Below are 26,737 nucleotides of genomic sequence, written 5' to 3'. Positions count from 1 at the left end.
GCGCGCGGAGCAACCTGGCGGCCGAGGCGCGCGGAGGGCGGGGCGGGGCGGGGCGGGGCGGGGCGCGGCGCCGCGGGCGGGCGGGGGGCGTGGGAAAGCCGGCGGGCGGGGAGGGGGGCGGGGGCGGGGGCGGGGGCGGGGGCTGGGAGCGCTTTCTCGCGAGCCAGCGTTCGGCGCGGCCGCCGGGGAGCGGAGGGCAGGCTCGGGCAGCTCCCCGGCTCCCCGCGTGATAAAACTTGGGCAATAAGCAGGAGGGGCGGCTCGGCGTCTCCCGGGTCCAATCCCGTCCGGGGAGCGCACACGCTCCCGGGCAGGCGAGCGCGACAGAGGCCCAGGGAGACTTAAAGAGGAGTGGCGGCGAGGCACCCCGCACCCGCGCGCGCCGCCGCACCCCGTGGGCTCCCGCCTCCCGCCTCCCGCCTCCCGCCTCCCGCCTCCCGCGCGGCGCCCCGATGGCCACGGCCGAGCCCCGGGTCCCCGGGCGCCGAGCGCTGCGCGCGCTGCTGCTGACCGTCGCGGTGAGTGGGCGCCCGCGGGGCGGACCCACAGCTGGGGGCCGCGGCTCCGCTCAGTCCTCCGGGCGGGACCAGCCACATTCGGGCCCGGGCGGGTGAGGGCGGAAAACCAGCCTTGGAGGGACGACTCGGGACTGCGGTTTGCGTTTGGGACGCCGCGTCCGAGTGCTGGAGGCACGGGGGGCGCCGCGGCGTGGCTGCGCCCTCTGAGCCTCCGCGGGCGCCCGGGGCCGTGATGGCATCTGGGGCGCGGCGGGGTGGAGGGGGACGAGCAGTACCGGGGCAGGTATTTCGGGATCCCCGAGTGAGAGTGAGCAAAACAGACGTGAGATGAGGTTCTAGAGGCTGCTCCACCCCAGGGTCGCCTGGGATGGGGACCTTAGTGCGTGGAGGGGCTGGAGCGGTGCCCCAGGGTCCCCGCGTGGAATTCACTCTGAAAACCGGCTTCCAGATTTTGCCTCTGCTGAAGGTTATTCAGAGCCCCCCGCGCGAGCCTCCTGGCCCCGGGGCGACGTGGGCCTCGAGCACGAGGGCGTGCGAAGGCTGGATCGGGGCTGGGGTTGGGGTTACCGGTGTGATGCGGGGAGGGGGGCTGCAGGGGTGGGGCACCCTGTGGGTGGAGGGGGGTAGGCGTGGGTTTGGGGGGTAGATTGTCCGGCCCCGGGAAGGACCACGCGAGCCCGGGGCCCAGGGAAACCCGCGATTCAGGACGAGATTCTCCTGGAGAGGAGACTGGGGACAGTTCTCCGAGAATTTGGGGAGACATTCGGCGAAAAATCCGGAACTCTGATGGCGCGATTAGGCGCGGAGCTTCAGACTGCACCAGGGTTGCTCTCGGGAAGAGGAGAGGAGCCGCAGACCGCGTGCCCGCAGCCAGGCATGGGCGTGGGGTCGGCCGGGGCCCAGCGGACCCAAGTCGGGAGGAGCTTGGCTCTGGCCGCCCGGGTCCCTGCTCCTCCTCTGCCCCAGCAGGACGAGCCGATCAAAACTTTGCCTTGTCCTTGAATCAGCGAGTTATCCGTATTGGGTGGGTATTTATGGACGATGAATGGTACGGAGGAGCGCGGTGATCTGCAGGGCAGCTGTTCCAATCCAGCTGATGAAACGACTCTTGACTAGTGGGAACTGCCCTCAAAGTGTGCCCTTTTGTGATGAATTTGGAAGAGTTTCCAGTTTTTATGTTTAAAAGCGTGGCTTTCCTGTTTTGTGTCGTCTCTGCGAAAGGGATTGGGGAATGGGGGGAAGAAACTGCAGAGGGCCTGTGTTCCCAAGACTTCCTGTGCATTCGCTGGAGGGGAGGGTGTGGAATTCAAGGAGCTGTCTGGGGGACGGGAATGGTGCAGGTGTTAGGGTGTGGCAAGGCAAGAAAGTGCGTGTTAATCTAAATGGAGATCGCGTCACCTCTACTATTTGACATATTCATTTAGGATTATTTTAAAAAGGAATTGCCTAAAGGTTAGACCAACTGGGATATCTGGAGACTTGAGTACTGGAGAGTGTACGTAGAATAATTACTTTCATCCAAAATCCCCAGTCTACAAATACCTTCAGTTTTCTGCCTCCGTAGACCTCTATTGACCATCTTCTGTTTGCATTTCCTTTTGACTCATAGGGCTCTCGGCTTTCTCAGCATAGTATTAATGGCATAACACTTTAGAGACACTTTTCTCATTTTATAGATACTTTCATGGATCTCTGAAAAACAATTCCTTGTTTGAAGTGAGACCTCTTCAAAGCAGGTCTTTAACACAAAATTGAGGCTTTTAACAGGTTAGCCTTCCCATTCGGATGTCCCATAAGCTGAGGAATCTTCTCATTCGTACCCTCCTCCTGCATCTCCTGCATCCCTCTCTATCCTTACACTCTAAACTACTGCTACAAAATACATTCCTAATGACTGCTCCCACCATACACACAAGAAGAAAAAAAAAAAAAAAAGGAAGAAAAAAAGAAGAGGTGTGGGGCCAGGACTAGAAAATAAACATGTCAGTCTGTCCCACAACAGTTGAAAATACTGAATATCTCTTAAAATGTTTATCCTCTGAATGTAACAAAAATTGAAATGAATTTCCATTAGCTCAGTTGTTCAGCTGTCCTGCCACACTACAGATACCGAGTTCCTTTCAAATATGTGTCTAATATTGTTCACTGTATCAAATCCACTTTGGGAATTGTTATTTATTATGTATTTTAAATGGTACATTCTTAGGCATAGTGAACCTTTCATTTTGCTATAAGGACTCTTGAAAAAGAATGAAAAATGTTTTCCTTTCTAGCATAGCATAGTTTTCCCTACCTGCCACCTATGCTGACAAATAGGCATCCTATCTTTTCAGATTTTATAGCATTAATTAACAAGAATAACGTGCCTCCTTTAGCAGACTTCTTTGTTGTTGTTCTTGATAACATTTGACATATTCGTCTTCTAAAATAAGAGTACAAGAATTTCTATTAACTTTTGCATTAGTGACAAAAAGGCTAAGGCCAACAAAGGGAATAAATGAGAACTAGTTTATTTTAAAACCACGATTCTAAGAGAGTCAGAGTTTTGATATATATTTGATGGGTGCATTGACACCTAGCTTTTTAAAAGGAAATCGTTGATGTTCATATTGAGATACAGCTAGATCCTGAAACACTTTCTGAATCACTAAATATATGTAAGCCTATGCACATTTTTTGGTCCTATTGTAATCCCCTTGGCAGCTAGCATTCCATATATGGAATCTGTGGTCACCTGCAGTTAATCATGCTTTCTATTTAACTAGAATTCCTGTCTTACAAAGAGGTTAGAAAGAAATTTATTAGTGTGATCTAAGTACTGAGAGTACAGAGAAGTCAATCTTTTGATTTACCTTTGAGCTGGTAAGAATTTTCAATTCTTTGATTAACACAAAAATCAGCCATTAACGATTATCTGTGTTATAGGGGTAGTGGGAAGGAAGAAAATGCACCTGAGGAGAAGTGTATAGAAACTTTGAAAATAGTGGTAATTTTTTATTTCTTAACTTTGAAGGTGAGCATGTTAGTGTTCATTTTATTATTTTTAAAACATGCTTATATGCTATATATATAGCCTTTTGTATTTATATCTTACAAAGAACGTTAAAAGAAACAAGCAACACAGAGGATCAACAAACCAAAAGCTATTCTTTGAAACAATACATAAACTCTGCTGTGGTTGAACAAGTAAAAAATAGAGAAGGCAAAGATAAAGCAATATTAGGAATAAAAGGAGGCATAGTCAGAGAGGGGACAGATGTTTTAGATAAATAATTTAAATGTGTTATTTCAATTAATTTGAACAGACAGAATGAGAAATTTCCTGCAAAAAAGAAATTACTAACTGACTCAAGGAGATATACAAAACCTAAATAGACTCAAAACCGTTAAAGACAATTGAACTGAAAGTTCAATATCTTGAAACACAGACACCTTCATATCCATCAAGCTCAGTACTGTGATAGGTAAATTCTTCCATAATTATATGGAACAGATAATCTCTACCGTATATAAATTGTTTCCAAGAACAGAAAAAAGTAGAATTGTCTTTAACATTTTACAGGGATTGTATGATATTGAAAAGTAGTAGCCTGATTTCACTTATGGACATATATTTGAAATAATAAAATAAATAGCAAACCAAACCAATAGTGTATTTAAAAAGCTATCGTGTCCATGTAAGATTTGTCTCAGGAATGGGAAGATGGTTTCATATTACAAAATCTATTGATTTTTTTTGTTTTTTGTTTATTTTTGAGAGAGAGAGAGAGAGAGAGAGAGACCAATCATGTGTGTGTGTGCACATATGAGTGGGAGGAGGGGTAGAGAGGGAGAGAGAGAATCCTAAGCAGGTGACATGCCCAGCATAGAGCCCAGTGCATCTCCATCTCGCCACCCTGAGATCATGAGCTGAGTGGAAATCGAGTCGGTCACTTAACTGACTGATCCACCAGGTGCCTTAGAAAACCATTGTTGTATTTTAACATAACATATTCAGAGAGAAAAACTATGTTTCAAAAAAGTGGGAAACTATATTAATTGCTATAAAATATTCTTAGCAGACTGGGAATGTAAGGGAATGAACTTTTTTTTAACACATTAAAGTATGCCTAACAAAAATTAATTAATGAAAAAAGACAGGAAGAAAGAATGGAAAAGAAGAGGAAAGGGAAGGAAGGTTAGAAGGAAGGAAGTCATAATGAATAGTGAAATGGTAAAAGCATTATCTTTAATGTTAGAAAAAAATCCACAATGCCCATTATAGCTGTTCCTATTCAGTATTCTACTGGAGGTCCTGATAAGCACATATATCAGATAAAATATGTAATAGTAATAATGAAAGAGGTTAAGGATTTAAAGAAAGAAATCTGATTGCCATCTTGCCAGCTATAGGATTGGCTACATGGGAGATCCTACACTATCTTGACAGACTACTGGAATTAGTAAAAGTAAACAAGTTTCCTGGATAAAAAACATAGAAAGATTTTTTATGGAATTAGCTGATCATAAGAAATTTTTTAAAGAGTAGGAGGCTAACAAAAGCAAACATAATTTAAAGGAGATAATAGGGATTGGGGTCACCATAACAAACACTAAAGTTTATAATAAAGCTATATTAATGAAAACTATATAGATAGTTGATGTAGAGATAAACATATATATTGATGAAATAATTCAGAGGGTACAGAAAAAGATTCTGTAATTGATGTCCATGCATATGATGTATGCAGCATTATTATTGTGAGTTAAGAACGAAAGAATTGCTCAGTGATGGTTCTAGATAGTTGTCTACCATATGGCAAAAGAGAAGATTAGATATCTACAGTGCATCACACTCTTGATGAGTAAAATATTAAAATGTTGGAAGTAACTTTAAAAATTTTTAAAGAAAATACTAGATAATATATTTATGACAGGGTAGGGGGGAGATATTAATACAAAAAGTATAAGCTAGGAGAAGTGTTTAATAAAATTGACTACTTTAAAAAACTAAAGGAGGGGTGCTGGGTGTCTCAGTGGGTTGAATGTCCCAACTCTTGGTTTTGGCACAGATGATGATCTCATGGGTTTTGAGCTCAAGCTCCGAGTTGGGCTCAGTGGGGCTCAGCAGGGAGGTGGGGATAGGGGGGCATGTATGTGTCTGCTTGAAGATTCTCTCCCTCTACCCCTCTTGTGCTCTCTCTCTCTCTTTCTCAAATAAATAAATAAAATCTTAAAAAAACTGAAGGAAATACTTAATAAATTTGACTACCTTAAAAGTGAAGCACTGTTTATCAGAAAGATACCACTAAAAGAATAAAAAAGCAACCTACATATCTTACAAGTAAAGTGTAATAAAAATAGACGAATAATACATGAAATGATTAAATGAGAGGATTGGATAATTTACAGAAGGTAAAAGGCAAATTAACACAGGAAATTATAATCTCACTAGAAATTAAGAAAGTGCACATTAAATTGATACCTATAGAATGGGCAAAAAATAGAAAAGCCAAGTATAATTAATTGTAGTGGAGGATGTGAGAAATAGAAGGGTCTAATATTCTGGGGGATAGTAATATAAATTGATGTTAGTGATTTGGACAGCAATTTGGCAATAGTTAATGGAATTGTAGTAATATATTTCTAATTTAATATTCTGTACCTGCAAAGCTGTTTATTGCAGTGTCATTTGTAATAGAGAAAATGGAAAATAAGAATACAATCTAAATGACTGTCATAGGGGAATGAGCACAATAAACTGGTATAGTCACAGAAAAATCTTAAATACATTGTTGAGTGAGTATTCATTGTTGAGTGAACAAATTCATTGTTGAGTGAAAAATGCAAGTTGCAAAAGGATGCATAAAGACACTTATCACCTTATATTTTATAAGCACACATATATATAATAATAAGTACAAAAACTTACAGAGGAAGTATAAATGCCAAATTAGAAAAAACTCTTCCTTAAGAGAGAGAAATGGAAATGGAGTAGAACATAGCCATATGTGTACATTTTAATTTAAAAAATGAAGCAAAAAGGCACCTGGATGGCTCTGTTGGAAGAGCATGAAACACTTGATCTCGGGGTCATGAGTTTGAGCCCCATGTTGGATGTAGAGTTTACTAAAAACAACAAACAAAAACAAAAAAAAAATGAAGCAAAAATTGCAAAATATTAATTAAAAAATCTAAATAAATACATGCACATTTATTATAGTATGTTCTATTTGACTTAAATATTTCATATTTAACTTCAAATTCCTTTTTTTAAAAGATTTTATTTTATTTATTCATGAGAGACACAGAGAAGAGAGGCAGAGAGATAGGCAGAGGGAGAAGCAGGCTTCCCATGGGGAGCCTGATGCAGGACTCAATCCCAGGACCCCGGGATCATGACCTGAGCCTAAGGCAGACACTCAACCACTGAGCCACCCAGGTGTCCCTCAAATACTTTTTAAAGAGTTGTGATTAAAATATATTGAACATGGCTTTCTTTTGATAGTCTGAAATACCAACTATAGAGTTCACACATAGTTGGATCAATAGGTGCATTATTAAATAAAACCATTTTTCACCTATGGTGACAACTATATTCTTAGGGATAATATTCAATTGAACATTTATAATATGTTTGAGTTATTTTTAACAGCATATAACTTACTGCTTTATTTTCCCAGCAATCTGATTATGACTCTGTGAAGGTGACTTTTTTGTTATATTTAAATTAAATGACACTGTTATATGTTGAATCTATTTTTGAGTTGTTTTCCTTAACTAATTCAAGCAGGAATAAGATAGATCTTACATTGCAGTAACATTTAGAGCACATATTAGTAAAGATTTGGTTATGCGTATGTATATGCATATATATTTACAGTTTGTTACCACCATGACTTAAAGTCTTTTAATTTTGAAAAGGAATTTGTTTTATATTTGATTATATCAGAAATGAAATAATTTGTAGTTATTATCCAATTTTGTCTTGCTGAAATTATGCAAATTTGTAAATTTGAAAGTGCTTCTCACTGCCAATTTGTAGAGGTGGGCGTGCAAAGAATGCTTTTTATATCAATGACAATGTAATCCATTTTTTAAAACTGTTTTTGATGCTATACTTTATATTCCAAAGGACTTACCTATATTGTAAACAGTTTAATAGCTTTTCACAAATTTACAAACTGTGCAATCATTACCACAATCTAATTTTAGAATATTTCTATCACCTTAAAAAGAAACTTCATGCTCATGTACAGTCACTTGCCAGTCCTACCCCAGCGCTATGCAACTACTCTAGTCTGTTTCTATATATTTGCTTTTTTTGGACATTTAATATAAACAAAATCATACAATATGTACTCGTTTGTGTCATTTCTTTCAATGAGCACGTTTTTAAGGTTTATTTGTGTTGTAGCATTGCATCAGTTCCTTTTCTCTTTTTATGGCTAAATAATATTGCATTTGAATGTGCACATTCTATCTATTTGTAAAAAGATAGCCCCGTGCATTGTTTTCACTCTTTTGCTACTGTAAATAATGTTACTGTGAATATTCATGTCTTAGTTTTTGTGTAGATGTAGGTTTTCATTTCCTGTCAGTAGGAGTGAAATTTCTGGATTATATGTTAATTATGTGATTAGCTTTTTAAGAAACTGCCCAACTATGTTCCAAATTTGCTGCACCATTTTATGTTTCCACTAGTAGTGCATGAAGGTTCCAGTTTTCTTACATCCTTGGCAACACTTGTTATTTTTCTATCTTGTTTATTTTGGCCATCCTAGTGGGTATCTCATTGTGATTTAAGTTTGCATGACTATAGTGCCTAATGATGTTTGGCATCTTTTCATCCACTTATTGACTATTTATGTATTTTCTTTGGATAACATCTATTCAAATCCTTTGCCCCCTTTTTTTTCTGGTGTTTGTCTTTTTATTATTGAGTTTTAAATGTTTTTAATTTTTTTTGGTATAAGTCCTTATTATGTGATTAGAAAATATTTTCTCTCATTATGTAGGCTGTAATTTCATTTTCTGTATGGTATTTTTTAAAGAGCAAAAGTTTTAAATTTGATTAGTAAGTTACATTAATTTTTCTTTCATCATTTATGCTTTTGGTGTTAGAAGACATCATTGCCTGACCCAAGATCATGAAGATTTATTCTACAGTTTTCCTATAAATAGTTTTAGTTCCTTAGGTCTGTGATCCACTTTGAATTAATCTTATATAATATGAGGTATGAGGTAAGGGTACAAATTCATTTTTTATTGAGGATATTTAATTGTCTCAGTACCCTTGAAAAGACTATTTATTTCTCTTGGAACTTTCTGAAGTCTGCTCAAAATTGGCTAGCCACAAATGTAAAGGCTAATTTATGGGATTTCAGTCCTATATATGTTTATCCTTATGCCAGTCCACTCTGTCTTGATTGTTGTATCTTTGGTAAATTTTGAAATTGGGAAATGTAAGTCCTACAACTTTGTTGCTTTTCAAGTTTATGTGGGTCTTTAGGTCCCTTGCATTTCTATAAGGATTAGTTTTTAATTTCTGAGAAAAAGCTTTTTGGGATTTTAATAGAGATTACATTGACTCTGGTGAATTTTGGAAATTTATCTTCTGATCCATGAAGATGGTACATCTATTATGAATGGAAATAGTTGCTTACTGTTGTTTTCAGATTTTTTTTTTTTATTACTGGTATATAGAGATGCATTTGGCTTTTGTATGTTGATCTTGTATCTTGGAACCTTACTGAATTCATTTATTTTTGATAGTTCTCTTTGTGGATTCCTTAGGATTTTCTATGTACAAGATCAAATCATCTACAAATAGAGACTCTTGCTCCTTCCTTCCCAATCTAGAAACCTTTAGTTTGTGTGTGCACATGTGCAATTGCCCTGTCTAGAAGCCCCTGTATAATGTTGAATTGAACTGGTGAGAGAGGGCATCATTGTTTTGTTCCTGATGTCCAAGGAAAGCATTCAGTCTTTCTCCATTAAGTATGATGTTGCTTGTAAGTTTTTCATAGATGCCCTTTATCATGTTGACCAAGTTCCTTTCTATTCCTAGCTTGTTGATGGCTTTTAATTGTAAATAGAGGTTAGATTTTGTTAATTGCTTGCATCTATTGAGATAATCATGTGTTTTGTTCTTTATTATTATTTTTTTAAAAACCACTTTATTGAAGTAAGATTGACATACAAAAAGCTGTACATATTTAACATATACAACTTGATGAGTATGAGTAAGTATACATCTGTGAAATCATCACCACGATCTATGACAAATCTATCCATCATGTCTAAAAGTTTCCTTTCATCCTTTTTATTTATTTGTATTATTTTCTTATGATAAGAGCACCTAACATAGGATCTACCCTGTTAGCAAAAATTTTAAGTATATAATATAGTATTGTTAACTATAGGCAGTATGCTACATAGATCTCTAGGACTTATTTTTCTTGTTTATTTTATACTATATTAATGTGACTTTTTTTTTTTAATTCTAGGTCTTCAGTTTTGCTTGTGATGCCTGCAAAAAGGTGATATTTAATGTACCTCCCAAGCTAGAGGCAGACAAAATAGTTGGCAGAGGTGAGAAATTTCAAAATAAGTGTTTTTAAAACAGAAGTTTAGTTTACTTATGCAGAAGAGTGCATGTTATCCAATTTTTGCCTTTTGGTTTTACCCTTAATCTATTTATTCTTAAATACAATTCAAGATAGTTTTAAATTCTATCCTGTTCTTTATAAGTCCATTGAATCCTGCTCCAAATGTTCTAATCTACATTTTTGTAGTTGTTTATGTTTTAATAGCTTAAGGATTACATAAAGAGTTACATGTAGGGGGCACCTGGGTGGCTCAGGTCGTGATCCTGGGGTCCTGAGATCTAGCCCCACATTGGTCTCTGTGCTGGCTGTAGGATCTGCTTGGGATTCCCTCTCTTCCTCTGCCCCTCCCTCCACTCACCCATGCTGTAAATAAGTAAGTAAATAAATAAATAAATAAATAAAATCTATAAAAAAAATAAAATGTAGAACATAACCCTTTCATTATCCTAGTATTCTAAGCATTAGAGAAGTAGAGATAAGTTGCTGAGAAAATCAGCAGGTTTTGTTTACTTTTTTTTTTTTTTTATCAGTACTAATGCTGCATTGAGGAATGTCACAAGATGAGCCATTCCATTCAAAACTGAACTTAATCAACCATTTCAACATGGAGAAATTAGAGAACTTTATAAACTTTCCCAACAGCTGGGAAACTCTACCTGGGTGGACTTTACATGTGATGTAGGGAATGTAAGAGGAAAGCATCTTGTTTTGTTTTATTTAAAAGGATATAGCTTATCCCAGACATACCAAATTCACCTTTTCAGCAAAGTGTCCCATTTTCTGGTTAAGTGTCTCATTTGATTTTTATTAAGCAAAGGTCACTTTAATTCCTATGGGAAGGAAGAAAAAAGAGGATGTAAAAAAGAGGACAGGGAGAGACCAAGAGGTTCACATTATGCTAAACATGGGAAGATGAGAGAAATATGTCATCATTCCTAAAGATGTTCACTTCTTTTTGATCCAATGTTTCCATCTGTGACAGATTGGGATTAAAGTGACAAGGCTTTACATGGGTAACCATAATCCCTTGAGAGGTTATTAAGTGAGCATTCATGTATCAGTTTGGTTGTTGTTAAAACTGAATGTTGAAGAATGAGATGAATTTGATACTCTTGATAGGAGTTTTGAACTGCTTAAATTGATATTTATGTTGTATTATTTTTGCTAGGGAAAACTCCAAGGAGAGAAGACACACGCTAGAGTTTGAGTGAGGGGTCCTGGAAGGTCAGGAATAGGAACACACAGAACTGTGGGTGGAAGGGGAGCTGATGACTGGCAGGAGGCCTGTAACAGAAAAGTGCCAGTGGGAAGATTTCAGTGATAGACTTTTCTTATTGGACTATTTGCCAAATTCATACCCTCTGTTCCTCTTTGGGCTCATGTCTGTAACTTCTGGTTGAGTCCTAAAGGACTCAGACTATAGTGTTAAGGAAAACTACTCTGTTTGTTTATTCAGCTGTGCGTGGGGGGTAGCACAGCTTTGTCATGATTGCAACACACACGCCTTTGTGATAGGGACATCATTTCATTAACTTTTAGAAGCATATAAAGGTATAAAAACACCTTACTCAATACTCTTGACTTTGTATAAAGTCAAGAATTATTTTTTAACTGAAAGACAATTATCATTTATTTATTTCTTTATTTTATTTTTTTTAATTTTTATTTATTTATGATAGTCAGAGAGAGAGAGAGAGAGAGGCAGAGACATAGGCAGAGGGAGAAGCGGGCTCCATGCACCGGGAGCCTGACGTGGAATTCGATCCCGGGTCTCCAGGATCGCGCCCTGGGCCAAAGGCAGGCGCCAAACTGCTGCCCCACCCAGGGATCTCTATTTTATTATTTTTTAAAGATTTTATTATTTATTCATGAGAAACACACAGAGCGGAGACATAGGCAGAGGGAGAAGCAGGCTCCCCAAAGGGAGCTCAATGTGGGACTCGATCCCAGGACCTTGGAATCACACCCTGAGCCAAAGGCAGATGCTCTCAACCACTGAGCTACTCAGATGTCCCAGTTAATCATTTTTTTATACATGTAAAGAAATGGGTTCAGATATTTGGTGAATGCAGAGGACTTGGTTTATTTTATTCTACTTCATGATTTTGAAGAAAATGTATACATTGTTTTCACACTTCTTTTTTCTTTTTTGCTTGTGTTTCTACTTTACTGCTTGGAAACTTTTGCTTGCAGTGAATTTGAAAGAGTGTCTCAGGTCTGCAGACCTCATCCAGTCGGGTGACCCTGATTTCAGAGTTCTAGATGATGGATCAGTCTACACAGCCAGCCCTGTGGTGTTGTCTGATGAGAAAAGATCCTTCACCATATGGCTTTCTGACACTAAGACACAGACACAGAAAGAGATTAAGGTGCTCCTGGAACATCAGAAGAAGGTATTCAAAATACAGTGATATTTCTAGGCATGTTTTTCTTTTCATTTAAATACTTTTAAAAAAAGATTTTATTTATGTATTCATGAGAGACACACAGAGAGAGGCAGAGACATAGGCAGAGGGAGAAGCAGGCTCCATGCGGGAACCCAATGTGGGACTCGATCCTGGGACCCCAGATCACTACCTGAGCTAAAGGCAGACGCTCAACCACTGAACCATCCAGGTGCCCCTCATTTTAAATACTTTCATTAAAAATTGCCAAGAGGACAGAGGGATAAATCAGTTTTTATCCTCTTCTTTTCCTTCCCGTTCAGTTTGCTTTCCCTTCCTCCGTCTCCCCCATCTACCCCACCAACACTGGCTAAACATTGGCTGTGGGTTTTGCTTTGTTAAATCTAAATGGCACCTTCTTTGGGTCTTCAACCCCCCGAGTCTAACTAATTGCTTTTGTGTGTCATTGTCAGTTTGGTTACCCCTCTTTTATAAGCATTTGGATTTTTTAAATTTGTGCAAACAATTTATCTATTGTTATGTCAGGGCATGAATTGATTGATCCCTTTTGTGCTTATAGCCCCAGTAATACCTAACTCAAGTCAGTAGGTATATGTTAATGTTAAGAACAGGGTTTCCAGTGCCTAAGAGGTTGATTTCAAGTGTCACAGTGACTGTGATGTTAAAATCCTGAAGTGTGGATAAGTATGAATGAACGTATATTTGGCATAGTATTGGCTGTCATTCATGGCAGTTCTAGATTCTACATCTTGAGTCCATAAGGAATGCCATTAGGAAAGTAGTCACAAAAATGATTAAATATTTAGGCTGGATTACAATGAATGGATGCTAAGTGAATTCATGACAAAATTAATTTAAATGACTATTTAGCCCATTAATAAATATTCAAGAAAATTATTTATTGATTAATTGTCAGGAAATAAAGCGGCTTTCTTGCAACACCATGAAATAAGATGGAAATCGCTGAAAAGTCCAATGGGACTTTTTTGTGGGAATGGAAGTGTTCTGTAATCTGCACTACCTGATATGATAGCCTAATATTAATGGTTAATGAGCACTAGACATGCGGCTACTACAAACGAAGGGTGGTACTTTATATTTTATTTAATTATAATCATTTTAAGTTTAAATAGTCACATATGTCTAGAGCTACCATGTTGGAGAGCACAGATGCGAGTGTTAAGGGAATGAAGAACATGCCTTTTCTTGCTCTGGTTCTCCTGAGAGCATGAGGTTTTAGTAGAAAGAACAGGCTGTCTTTAGAGTGTTCTAAAGAGGACGTGTTCCCTATCTCTATGAAGGAAAGAAGAAAATCTAAGAGTGCAGTGATGATTTTCCTCACCTGAAATTTTGGTCAGGTTAGAAAGGTATACAAAATGAAATTCTTCAGTATGAAACCTTTAAAATGTGACTACATTCTTTCTTCCCCATCTAATCAAAAAGACCTTATTATTTGGCCTGTAGCTTCAGTGTGGAAACTCCCCAGACTGAGCCTCCAGGGAGGCATGAGCTTTATGGACTGTCCACTTCTTTTCAGATAAAGTCTGCTGGGGTGCTTTTATTTATTTAATTTTCTTTCTCTAAATTCAGGTGCTGAGGAAAAGACATACTAAAGAAGCCGTTCTCAGGCGTTCCAAGAGGAGATGGGCTCCTATTCCCTGCTCAATGCTAGAGAATTCATTGGGCCCATTCCCATTATTTCTTCAACAAGTAGGTTTTACAATCTTTCTTTTGATTGGGTGTGTTTTAATTCCTAGATTTTGTTTTTGTCCAGGTTTCATAACTCTTTAGACATTTAAAAAGAAAGAGATTTGATTGAAGATATTCAGGAAGTATAATAAAAGTGAGTAAAATGAGAAAATCACTAAAAAACTACTACTAATAATTTGAGAAGGAAATTATCCTTTAAATTATCTTTATGACTTTATTCATTCATTTAGCAGCTGGCTATTGAGCACCTACTATGTCCCATCAGAGGCACTGCTCAAAGTACAACACTAGAAATAAATTTAGCCATACCCTGACTCTCATGTACGTCATCAGCCTAGTAAGGAAGACAGAGGTAGGCACACGGTTCTGATACTGAGAGATAGGTGCTGTATTAGAGACGATTTGGGTGATCTGAGAATTCATGGGATCAGCACCAAGTTCTGGGATGAAGTGTGGTACAAATCAAGAAAAGACTTTGAGGAGGAGACATCTGAGCTAGGACCTAAAGGATGGCGAAGTGTTGTTCATGTAGATAATTGTAGAAGAAGAAGAGGGAGGTACAGAGGTGAAGGCGAACACCTTAGCAGCCCCCCTGGGTAGCTTAGTCCTCCTGGGTATGATGGGGGTTGGGGCAGGGAGATGAGGCACAAGAGGCAAGTAGAGGTCAAACCATAACGGGCCATGTGTGTCCTGTTAGAGAATTTAACTGTTTCCTAAAAACCAGGAGAAATTTTTAACCAGGTCAGGTTTACTTTGCATAAAGATCTAAATGGAACATAGACACTGAAAGCAGTTGTTGAGGTAGGGCTCTGGTTGCTTGCTTGCCTTTTTCTATCACTGTACTTGAGGTTTCATTCCAGTGGTGTGACTGACCCCTTCTTGTTAATGTTTTTAACTATCCTTTCAGTTTCTTTCATATTTCATACTTTCATACTTCAGTGGTATACCTTTTTTCTTCTTTTCAAATTTTGTACTTTAACCACTCTGGAGGCATATTAAGAAACGACTCCCGATTTCCGGAGTTGTATGGATCATAACTAATTTTAGCCTGTGCCTTGCTAAGCCAGTCACTATATCTCAGTCCTTACTTCCTTGACATGTGTACATTTGACATAGCTGACCCTTCCCTCCTTCTCCCAATACTTTCTTCACTGGCTTGTAAGACGCCACTCACCTAGTTTTCTGCTTACCTCACTGGCCACTTGTAGGCTGTTTTGCTGGCTCTTCCTCATTGCTATGTGCCTACCCCCTCCAAACTTTGGACAGAGTTCTGGGCTCAGCCCATGAATCTTGTCTCTTGTTTATTTATATTCACTCTAGTGGTAATTGCATCCAGTCTCATAGCTTTAAGTACTGTTGTCTGTTGGAGACTTAAGACCTCATATTTCTGGAACAGACTTCCTAATTAATATTTCTACTTGGAAACTTAATGGACATTTCAAACTTGACATACGCAGCACCAAAAGTTTGTGGATTTTCTCTTAAACACATCCTCCTGTCCCAGTTAATGACACCTCCATTCTTTCAGTTGTGGAGTATTAGAGTTTGTTAGGTAAGGTTTTGCTTGTGGAGAACATACTTGTAAGTAGTTAACAGATGGAGATTTATTACAGTGTATAAGTAGTTTACAGAATTGTTGGAGGGACTGAAGAAACAAACTTTAGTTGAACTTTCAAGAGTGAATCCAGGCTACGCTCCAGAATCCATAACCAAGGGACATGTTTTCTCCATGATGGGGTAGCCACTAATTCATTAGTAACCAAAGTGCCACTGAGTGGCTTAAGCATGACAAGAGATTTATTTATGTTCTGTGAAAGTAGGAGCTGGTAAAGAGATTCTAATTTGAAAAATCACCAAGGACCTAGACTTCTTTCTTTTTTAGCTTAGCCATCTCTGCAGGTTTAAGATGGCTCATTGTTGTGTCCAAATGGAGGAACACATTCCTTCACTTTCCAGGGTACAGTCTAGATCTTGCATATATAATTTTTGCTCATATCCCATTGACCCGGTCTTTTCATGTGCCATACCTAATTGTAAAGGAACCTGAGAAATGTCTTTCTTTTGGGCAATCATGCACTCAGCTATAAATTCTAATACAAAGGAACATGGGAAGAGTAGATATTAGGAGATACTCGCACTCTCTGACATAATGTCATCTTCATAGCACACATCCAACCCATCAGCAAATCCTGTTGGCTGTACCTTCAAATTATATCCAGAATCTAAGCATTTCTCAGCACCTCTACTGCTGCCATGAATTCTTGCAGTAACTAATGGTCTTCTGCATTTTGCTTACCCATCCACCCATTTTTAGTCTTAACAAAACACCAAGTATTATCATTTTAAAATATCAGTTACATATATTACTCTTGTCTCAATTTTCCAATGGATTCCCACCTGACTACAGGGAATAGTCAACACCATTGGAATCACTTACATGATGTGGCCTCATCTCCTACTTCTTGCCTGCTAGCTTTCTCTGCTCCAACCACAGTGGCCTCTTTACTGCTCCTTGAACACTCCAGGCAAAACTTTGTTTCCTAGGCCAGGAAGAGCCTTCCTTGTTTATTCTTCTGTGTCATTCTTTTAATTTTTGCCAGTTTTCCTCCCTAAGGAACATTCAAATTAGTATTTCCTTTACCAGTATATGAGAGTCCCACATGACATGGGTCCTGCTAACAATGGGTATTATTGTTCTTTTGTATCTTTGCCAAATCTCTAGATGGGAAATTATGGTTTATTGTTTTTAATTACATTTCCTTTGGTTACTCTTTCTGTTGAACATATTTTCTTTAAATCTGAGCAGTTTAAAAAAATCTTTTGCCAAATGCTCCTTATTGTTTTGGGTGTTGATGAAGTGATAAATGTGATTGTAATTTTACTAAAGGCTCTTTAGTAAAATTTAAAAAAAACTATAAATGCATAAGCTACATTTTAAAAAAATAGCATTTTAACAGATTTTAACTTAAAATTTTTACATATATATTCTTTTCCTTTTAGGTTCAATCTGATGCAGCACAGAACTATACTATCTTCTACTCAATAAGTGGGCGTGGAGTTGACCAAGAACCTTTAAATTTATTTTTCATAGAAAGAGACACTGGAAATCTGTATTGTACCCGGCCTGTGGACCGTGAAGAATATGATGTTTTTGATGTAGGAGCTTTATTGATATACATGATTTTAAATGATTAAGCTATGTTTCCTTTGCTACTCCATGTACTCTTTCCTATATTCTTACATTCTTTTCTTAGACTCAAAGGAAATAGATTGTGCTATTTTGGAATATTTGATCTGCTCTTTATCTTAACTTCTGTTAGATACGCCTAAAATGAAGCAGAGAGGTTTATTTGCATTTGTATGTAAATTCTAGTACATTTCCAGGAGTTAGTTTTGTTTATGAGTTTTGTTTATGTTTCTCTCTCTGGTCATGCTATATTTTTTTCCAGGATGTAGCCACCATTGATTAGATGGGTCTTCTTCCCTCTTCTGCTCTGGGTTTTTTCTTTAATTTTTGTTGTTTTTGTTGTTGTTCTTCCTTCCATTTGTGTGATCCTCTGATCATGTCTGAGAACTAAATAAGGAAACAAAAGTGGGAGACCAAACCCAAACAAGGTCAATAAGCCAGCCTTCTGAAATGGATAAGCTAGCTTATGGTCAATGAGGAGTAACTCAGTTTTCAGTGTAATATGGTAGATTCTCTGGGGTCATGTGGTCATCCCAGTGGTACAGGGGGGTGATGTTTCTCCATAAGAAAGAGGGATTCTCTTCTTAGAAGAAGGAAAAAATGCTGGTCAGCAAATGTGACTGATGTTTACCACATGACATTTCATTGATTTTGAGTGGAAAATTTTCAACTTGGTGTTGTAATCACATGCTGAATAGAAGTACATTCTATTTGCCATTACATTGCCCTTTGATTAATTGGCAATGCAGAAACTGGTAAACGTGTTTTGTTAGAAAAATCTCTTACAAATATGTGATCTATGAGGTAAAACAATTAAAAGGGCTTGTTAGTTACAGGATGGAGAATCATGGCTCTAAGTAGATGATGTAGTAGGGATCTTTCCAATTGCAGTGAGTTTAATTATTCTCCCCAATATAGCTTTCTGATTATGGAGAGAATAAGTCTATAATCTGAGTCTAATGGACAGAGTTGTCTCTGACTTTACTGTACTCTGGAGTTTTATTTGAAGTGTAGCCATTTCTACCAAATGCTGGATGCCTCTTACTGTGTTTTCAGTATTTTTCAATTTGATGCTTTGATGATTAAAAATAATTGAATAGAAATTTTAAGTGGTCGATTACTGAAAAGATTTTCAAAGAGGGTAGCAGATGAAACACAGAGTTCCCTCTTGCTAAAATCTAATATCAATCGACTACTGGTCTTGCTTTTTCCTGTTTTCCAGTTGATTGCTTATGCCTCAACTGCAGATGGGTATTCAGCAGACTTACCTCTTCCACTGCCCATCAGAGTGGAGGATGAAAATGACAACCACCCTATTTTCACAGAAGCTATTTATAATTTTGAAGTTCCAGAAAGTAGCAAACTTGGTAAGACCATTTTTTTAAATTGAACTTTTTTGCATGTGTTTTCCTTTTTTTTGTTATTTGTATTTTTTCTTCTAGGAAATGTATATTCATTTCCTTTGTTTTCACTTTCCTTGGTGTTTATCTTGCTCTTAACTGGTTTTTTTAAAATCTACTTAAAAAATGCTTTTTACATATTAAGGATACTAACTTGTTGTCACACTGCAAATATTTTCACAGTGTATTGTCACTTTTCAGTTTTCTTAAAGCTACTTTTTGAGGTAAAGAAGCTCAGAACTTCCATTTAGTTAAATCTATCCTTACTAGACTCATAGAGGCCTTTTCCTTTCATACTTTATGGTAAGGAAACTTTCAAAAATAAAATGTATTATGGTAAGTATGTTTATGTACATTTTTTGAGACATTGGACTTTTTATGCCTAAGACCAGATTATCCTGATGATATTGAACCAGTCAGTATTTATTTACCAGAATACACTTATCCTATCATGTCCAAACAGAATATAACCTACAGATTATTACAGGAATTTGGTGTTGTCAATATGATACCAATTAATTATACAAGCAGGTAACAGGTTTTCAAGCTTTGAATTATATTTAGTTTATATACTCTATCATTTTGTGGGTTTGTCACTGTTCTCATCTCTTAGAGAGGACATACAGAATAGAATTACAATAAAATTAAAATCAATACTGATATTTTTATTAGGTTTTCTTTAGAGAGGTATTAAACAAAATTACTGAAAACGTAATTTTTTTAAAGCTCTTATTTGTATTATTTTTTTTTTTCTTAAAACTACCACTTTACTGCTTCCAATTTAGAATGAATACAGGGATAAATTTAGGAACATCACACTTGTTCAGACACTTGGAAAACCAAGTGTTCAGGTTAGTTGGCCCTTAAAATGGTGGCATACATGATGTCTTCTAAGACTTAAAAAAATGGAAAATAACCATTCACATAAAGTTGAAAGAATGTGAACTCATTCATAAAGGATGGTTTTGGTCACTTGCTTATTAAAGTTTCTAGTAGTTACTTAGATCTTCACTAGATTTTAATATCTGCTATTCCCCTTTATATTTGACATTGATGATTTGATGTGAGAGATGTTAGCCTCTTTATTACTCATATGGTACAATTAAAAAAATAAAAGTTGTGCATTTGGAGTTTAAGAAACCTAGTTTTTGATTCGGGGTCTGTTATTAATTCACTGTGGGAAATGGTGGCAGTCCCTTTGAGTTCCCTGGCCTGTAAAAGGAGTTAATTGCATTAGATGACCTATAATATTTTTAGCTTCACAGCGACTATGACTCTTGTACAACTTTTCTTTTTTTCAAAGAGAGATCATTGGTTTTAAAGTCTTTCTTGAGGATTCTGTTCTCTGTGATCGTGACAGACAATAATCCAGGGCAAATACTTTGATGGCCTGACTAACCGGAGGCACTGGAAGCATCCCATGTAAGAAGGTTCAGACCAGTTTGGGCTGTGATACTCTGGACTACTAGGTGTGCTTGAATTTGCCATAACTCACACACAGAAGTTTGGACAAAGGGTGCTCAACTAACATTTAAGTATAGCACTCATAAAAGGTTCTGAAGTCAAGATTTTAGGAAGATTTTCTGTGATAAGTAAAGCCGTTCTTATCCAGAGATTTAAAATAATGTTTGTGTCCTGTTGGTAAAATTTCAGAAAGAAGATACTCTGCCTTACAAAGATCGGTAACTTTTTTTATGCGAACATAGATGAATATCATTTGTTTTCTTACCATTACATGATTACTTCATGTCTTCATATTGATCCACTGCAAAAATCTTGTCATTAGTTATAAATATCTAATTGGACATTCTCTCTTTCTTTTTATATATATGTGTGTACATATATTCATTTATTTACACACATACATATATACATATATTAAAGACATGTTATGGTGAAAAATTATTTAAAACTAATATTTTCTTGCATTAATTGGTTTTTATTTCCTTTAAATACAGTATTTCAACAAATATATAAACATATGTGTGTGTGAGTTTGTATATGTGTTGCTTCTCAGGCTGGCCTTACAGGGCCATAGGCAAAGTGGATCTATGGATGACATTTTCATGGGCACTGGAACATTGTCCTTACACTATATAATACCACCTATTTGTACTCTTTGATACCTATAATCCTTTACCAGAGCAATGATCTTATATTCCATACAGATGACAAATATTAATAGTTTCACCTGAAGAAACAGCTGACTTAAATTCTCCCTGGAGGGTGAATCGTCTGAAAACTTTTCTTGAGGATTAAGTGGGGCTGAGAGCAGTGGGGTATGGATACTAAGTGGGTGAAAGAGAGACTAGCAAAAACCATTAGAGAGTGGAGACTAGACTACGAAAGGTCAACTTGATCATTTATTCAGTTATACCCCAACTCAGTCTTGATTTACCTATTAATCAGAAATTAAGTTAAAAAATCTGATTTACTTAGGAACCAGCTAGGTTTGTTATTGCAGTTTGTGTCTGGAAATATGTATTGTAATTATTCTTGATTGCCATTTAAATAAGTTTTTAGGATTTACTATCAAACATTTTTTTAAGGACTTATTTATTTGTTTATCTATTTATTTGACAGAGAGATAGAGAGAGAGAGAGAGAGAGAGAGAGAGAGTGCTTACATGAGCAGAGAGGGGCAGAGGGAGAGGGAGAAGCAGGCTCCCTGCTAAGCAGGGAGCCTGACAAAGGGCTCCATCCCAGGACCCTAGGATTAGGACCTGAGCTGAAGGCAGATGCTTAGCCAACTAAGCCACCCAGGTGCCCCAGTATCAGACATTCTTAACAGTGAGCAAAGTAAAGGTGTACCTTGATTCCCAGTATCATAGTGTTTTAAATTATAAATTTGAAGTCTTCTTCATTGATGCTATCTAAAGATGGAACACCTCTGAGAAGAAATAACATTTAAAATTATATTGCCACTGTCATTGTTAAAATTTGAAAAATAGGGGTGCCTGGGAGGCTCAGTGGTTGAGTGTCTACCTTTGGCTCAGGTTGTGACCCTGAGGTTCTGGGATCAAGTCTCACATCAGGCTCTCTGCAGGGAGCCTACTTCTCTCTCTGCCTATGTCTCTGCTTCTCTCTATGTGTCTCTCATGAATAAATAAATAAAATCTTTTAAAATTTGTAAAATGTAATACTCCTAACTGTGTTTTGCACTTCTGGAAATTAAAGACTCTTTTTTTTTTTTTTTTAAACATGTAGGTACTACAGTGGGAGTGGTTTGTGCCACAGACAGAGATGAACCGGACACGATGCATACACGCCTGAAGTACAGCATTTTGGAGCAGACCCCTAGATCCCCTGGGCTCTTCTCTGTGCATCCCAGCACAGGTGTCATCACCACAGTCACTCATTATTTGGACAGAGAGGTAGCTTTCCATTCCATAGAACATCATTTTTCTGGAGCTGAGACCCATACCCCATTTACTGTAGTTTGCTCTCCTTTAATCTTAGGCATTTCTATTTTACTTTATTTTATTTAGATGTAAGACAATAAGACTTCTGGTAATATTACCTATTGTTTTTTTTTAAAAAATTAATTTATTTTTTATTTTATTATTATTTTTTAAAGATTGGTGTTTAGAAGGAATGGGAACAATATATATTTCTTATGAAAGTTGCTATTGTTAAATATTATTCTATTCTTACATGTGGCTAGTTGATTCCAGTTCAGTAAAGGCTTCAGTTCTCATGTAGGACAATTAATTTCCTTGTTTCAGAGTTCAGATCATACACTGATCCCTATTTAGTTATTATTGATATGTGTTTTTTATCAGGAATGAATGAGTTGATGAATTATTACAAAATCTATAACACTGTTTGGATGATAGTACTAGAATATTGTCAGGTATGTTCAAATTCTTTATGCATAATTGTATTTGGTCTATATAATTTCCTCGTTTGACTAGATGGGTATTCCATCCAATCTATAGAGGACAAACATGACAGAAAGATTGATTGACTCACCTAAGTCAAATTAATGCACTGAATCTCCTAATTTTTATTATTGTTGCTCTTTTTTGTCAGCCTATGTTTAACTCAGAGCCCTGAACTATTGACTGAGGCAGATTAATCAATTTCATGTGTACAAAATAGCTCTTTTAGAACACTTCAGTGGTTCCCACTGCAACTAGAATAACACAAATAAAGGGATCAATATGACTTGGAGAAATAATGTACAGAAGAAATCCATGGAATTTGATGCCAAAGAAAAGGAAAAGATGATGAGAACCCATAAAAAGGGATAAAAATTTGTACAAAGGTTTTATTTGTCATTTTTTTTATTTGTGTGGTCAGGATATTTTAGGTGAGAAAGCACATGATGGTAATAATAAATGGCAGAGGTTGAGGGAGGGCCTGTATGAGCATGTTTTTGTATATGTGCAATAGGTAGAGTATGTAGTTAATCAAATGAAAACAAGCATTTTCCCTCATTTTTTACACACTGACAAATGAGGCTTAGAAAAATTAAATACTTTGAGAATACACAACTTGTACAGATTTGTGGTCAGACCCACATCTCTTTTCCTTTTTTTTTTTTTTTTAAGATTTTATTCCTTTTATTCATGAGAGATGCAGAGAGAGAGGGGCAGAGACACAAGCAGAGGGAGAAGCTCCCCATCCGCATGGGGAGCACGATATGGGACTTGATCCCAGGACTCCAGGATCATGCCCTGAGCAGAAAGCAGATGCTCAACCACTGAGCCACTCAGGTGTCCCCATGTCTGTTTTCCTGATCAAAAAAAGTCAACAGGATTTTTCAAGGAACAACCACAAAATGTGTTGTGGGGACAACACAGGAAATAAATGAACAAGGGAGATAAAAAAGCAAAACAAAACACTCAGTGTATTTAGAGGAAGAGAAAGAAAGATATCAGTGAGTGAGCCTAAAAGAGGAGCATTTCAGGGTGGGAATATTTGTTGCCAATGTGGAAGGGGGATGGGGAAAATGAACGCTGGAGGAAGAAATAGGAAGTTGAAAATGGAGAAAAGTAAAAAAAGCAAAAACAAAAGGAGTGGCTTAAAAAATAGAAGAGAAGGGCAACACAGGTAATTGTGTCATAACATAATGAGTTCATTTCATCATCACTCTACCATTTGCAAAAACTCTCTTCACTGAAGTCAATAGTGACCTCTTAATTGCCACATTCACCTGTTGCCTGAAGCCTCTGTCTATTGTTGGCACTTAACTAAAACTCATCTCTTCCTTGGTTCTGTTCCTGTTTCTCTGGTCTTTCTTTTTTTTTGTGTCGTTTCCTAGTCTTACTTCCCCATGCTTGAAATGCTGCTGTTCTTAAATCTTCAGCTCTCCTCATCCTTTAACCTCTTCTAGATAATCTGATTCCTGCTGTAATTTCAACCACCATCTACATACTAATGACCCCCAGATTGGTATTTCTGGCTATGAACTCTCTTGTAGTATGGGGCCAAACATCCAAGTGCCTTCTGAACCTTTCTCCTTAGATTTGCCATGGGCACATACAATCCAGTATATCCAAAACACAAGTCATTCCTTTTGGCCCTGCTTCCTAATTTTGCTAGTGTTCACTTCCTCAGAGAACTAGCTCTCCTTCTGCATTTGCTGCAATGATTGATAATACATCCTCTGCCTATTCAAATAGGATGGCTAAGCATCATTCTCAGCTCTGTCTTTTCTCTTACATTTTATATAGAATCTACCATCATATCTTATTAAATGTTAACGCCCAGGGAACTTGCCTGTTACCCTTTCTCTGTGTCCTCATGGCCATTGTGTCAGATTTGCATCACCTGTCTCACACCATTTCAAGAGTTCTTTAACGGATTTCTTTGACTTTCAGCTCAGTTTACTGCAAATTATGGTAAATCTTCTTTAAGAAACTTCTTTTTAACACTTAGGTGTTCTTATTTTCTGCCCCCCCCCCCCATGACTCCCATAAAACTTTTCCTTATTACCTGCTACTTAACATATAAATCTAAATTCTTAGTATGGTTCTTTGTAATTTAACCTGTTTACCCTTTTGGCTTCTCCCTGTCTACCAAATTCTTAAAATAGTATGCAAATATAGAATCAAATAAAAGCATGGATACACATAAATAGAAGAGGGTACAATTGAAATTTCATTTGTGGAGATCCCTGGGTGGCTCAGCGGTTTAGCACCTGCCATTGGCTCAGGGCGTGATCCTGGAGTCAAGGATTGAGTCTCGCATCAGGCTCCCTGCATGGAGCCTGCTTCTCTCTCAGCCTGTGTCTGTGCTTCTCTCTCTCTCTCTCTCTCTCTCTGTGCCTTTCATTAATAGATAAATAAAATCTTAAAAAAATTCATTTGTGAGTCAAAGCAAATGTTTTTGAGACTAATTAAATACTTGTTTTGTTTTCAGACTGTAGATAAGTACTCACTGATAATGAAAGTACAAGACATGGATGGTCAGAATTTTGGATTGGTGGGTACATCAACTTGCATCATAACGGTAAAAGATTCAAATGACAACGCACCTACTTTCAAACAAAATACTGTAAGTGCACAGTTTCAAAATCTATCTCTTGTTAACCAGGATTGGTTATTTAATATGAATTAATAAAATACATCCCATACTTTGAGGTATGTATGTTTATTTTATAAATAAAATTAAATGGCTGACATAGAAATTTCTTTTACTTATTCATTGTAGTATTTATATTATCTCCTTCTTGTTAAAGACAAACAACATTTGCCCTCATTTATAATGAAGTTCTTTCATTTCAAAGATAACCCTTAATGAGACAGTACTTGTGATTTATGGCTTTAAAATAAACTAGATAAAAAGTGTAAGAACCAATACTCTTGGAGTGGAAAAAATATTTTGCTTTCTTTGTAGAAGTTCTCTTTATAAAGTAAGTTTTTAATGAGTTCTTTCTGTTTCAGTATGAAGCATCAGTAGAGGAAAATGCGTACAATGTGGAGATCTTACGAATACCTATAGAAGATAAGGATTTAATTAACACTGCCAATTGGAGAGCCAATTTTACCATTTTGAAGGGCAATGAAAATGAACATTTCAAAATCAGCACAGACAAAGAGACTAATGAAGGTGTCTTGTATGTTGTAAAGGTACAGTAATAATGAATAATTGACAACTTGGCAAGCTAACAAGTTCTGTTCACCTAATGGTTTAATCAACTAAATAGTTTCAGATCAAAGACTCCACAAGTTGGAATAGAGCTTTGTTTAGTCCAATTGTTCCCATCTAATGCAGTCTTTCTTCTATAATTTTGCTGCCAGTCATTAGTCACCTAGCTTATGCTTGAACATTCTTAGTTCTAAGGATCTCTGTATCTCCATTGGCAGCTGATTCCATATTTGGAGAGCTCTCATTCTCACAAGTCCTTATTTCTACCGTGCCCAAATTATTCTCCATATATATATATTCCCCAAATTATTCTCCATATATATATTCCATGGCTGGATTCTGCCTTTAATGGTCTAGGTTCCATCGCTAATGGAAGAACTAGAATTCGTTTGAAAAGATTGCTATTTTCATTTGAAACTTATCTTCTCTAGGATAAATATTCCTAATTCCTTTATTCCTTGCATGACATAATTTAGAAGCCCATAATCTTCTCTCTCTTTCTCTCTCTCTCTTTCTCTGGAATATATGCCTGGTTGTATCTGATCTTTTATAGGTGATAATTGAGGGTGAAATATAGTGTTATATCAGACAGCACTGAAGGAGCTGACTCTTTATCCCGTATATTATATTTTTGGTTGCATTGTTTTATTCTAGGGTCCAGGTTATGAGGGCAGAAAAGGCCCTATTTGGGAAGGACCCTTGGTTTTACTACGTAACCCAGAATAAGAGAGGAAATGTCCTATGGACAGGTGAAGCAGTCATCCATTGAATAAAGGAAGTTTTCCTGCCAACAACAATGTGGAGACTTTGATACATAAATATCTAGTTATAAT

The 26,737-nt window shown here is 37.5% G+C and overlaps 1 protein-coding gene across 2 annotated transcripts in view; it reads left to right on the top strand.

Moving 5' to 3' along the window:
• Positions 1 to 260: 260 nt before the first annotated feature.
• The window catches only part of DSC3 (desmocollin 3), a 49,670-nt gene continuing 23,193 nt past the window's right edge, over positions 261 to 26,737 (top strand). Inside the window, exons 1-9 of one of the 2 annotated variants that reach the window (XM_072829119.1) lie at positions 261 to 518; positions 10,007 to 10,091; positions 12,302 to 12,501; positions 14,104 to 14,223; positions 17,224 to 17,379; positions 18,633 to 18,777; positions 22,017 to 22,183; positions 25,176 to 25,310; positions 25,700 to 25,885. In XM_072829119.1, the coding sequence (XP_072685220.1) occupies positions 453 to 518; positions 10,007 to 10,091; positions 12,302 to 12,501; positions 14,104 to 14,223; positions 17,224 to 17,379; positions 18,633 to 18,777; positions 22,017 to 22,183; positions 25,176 to 25,310; positions 25,700 to 25,885 (1,260 nt within the window). In that variant the 5' untranslated portion in view covers positions 261 to 452. The remainder of the gene's footprint in view (positions 519 to 10,006; positions 10,092 to 12,301; positions 12,502 to 14,103; positions 14,224 to 17,223; positions 17,380 to 18,632; positions 18,778 to 22,016; positions 22,184 to 25,175; positions 25,311 to 25,699; positions 25,886 to 26,737) is intronic. The other variant, XM_072829118.1, reaches the window with a different exon arrangement.

This window comes from Canis lupus, chromosome 6, assembly GCF_048164855.1.
Source record: "Canis lupus baileyi chromosome 6, mCanLup2.hap1, whole genome shotgun sequence".
Lineage (NCBI taxonomy): Eukaryota > Metazoa > Chordata > Mammalia > Carnivora > Canidae > Canis > Canis lupus.
Note: the sequence above shows the minus strand (reverse complement) of the source record. Positions and strands in the feature narration are given on the sequence as shown.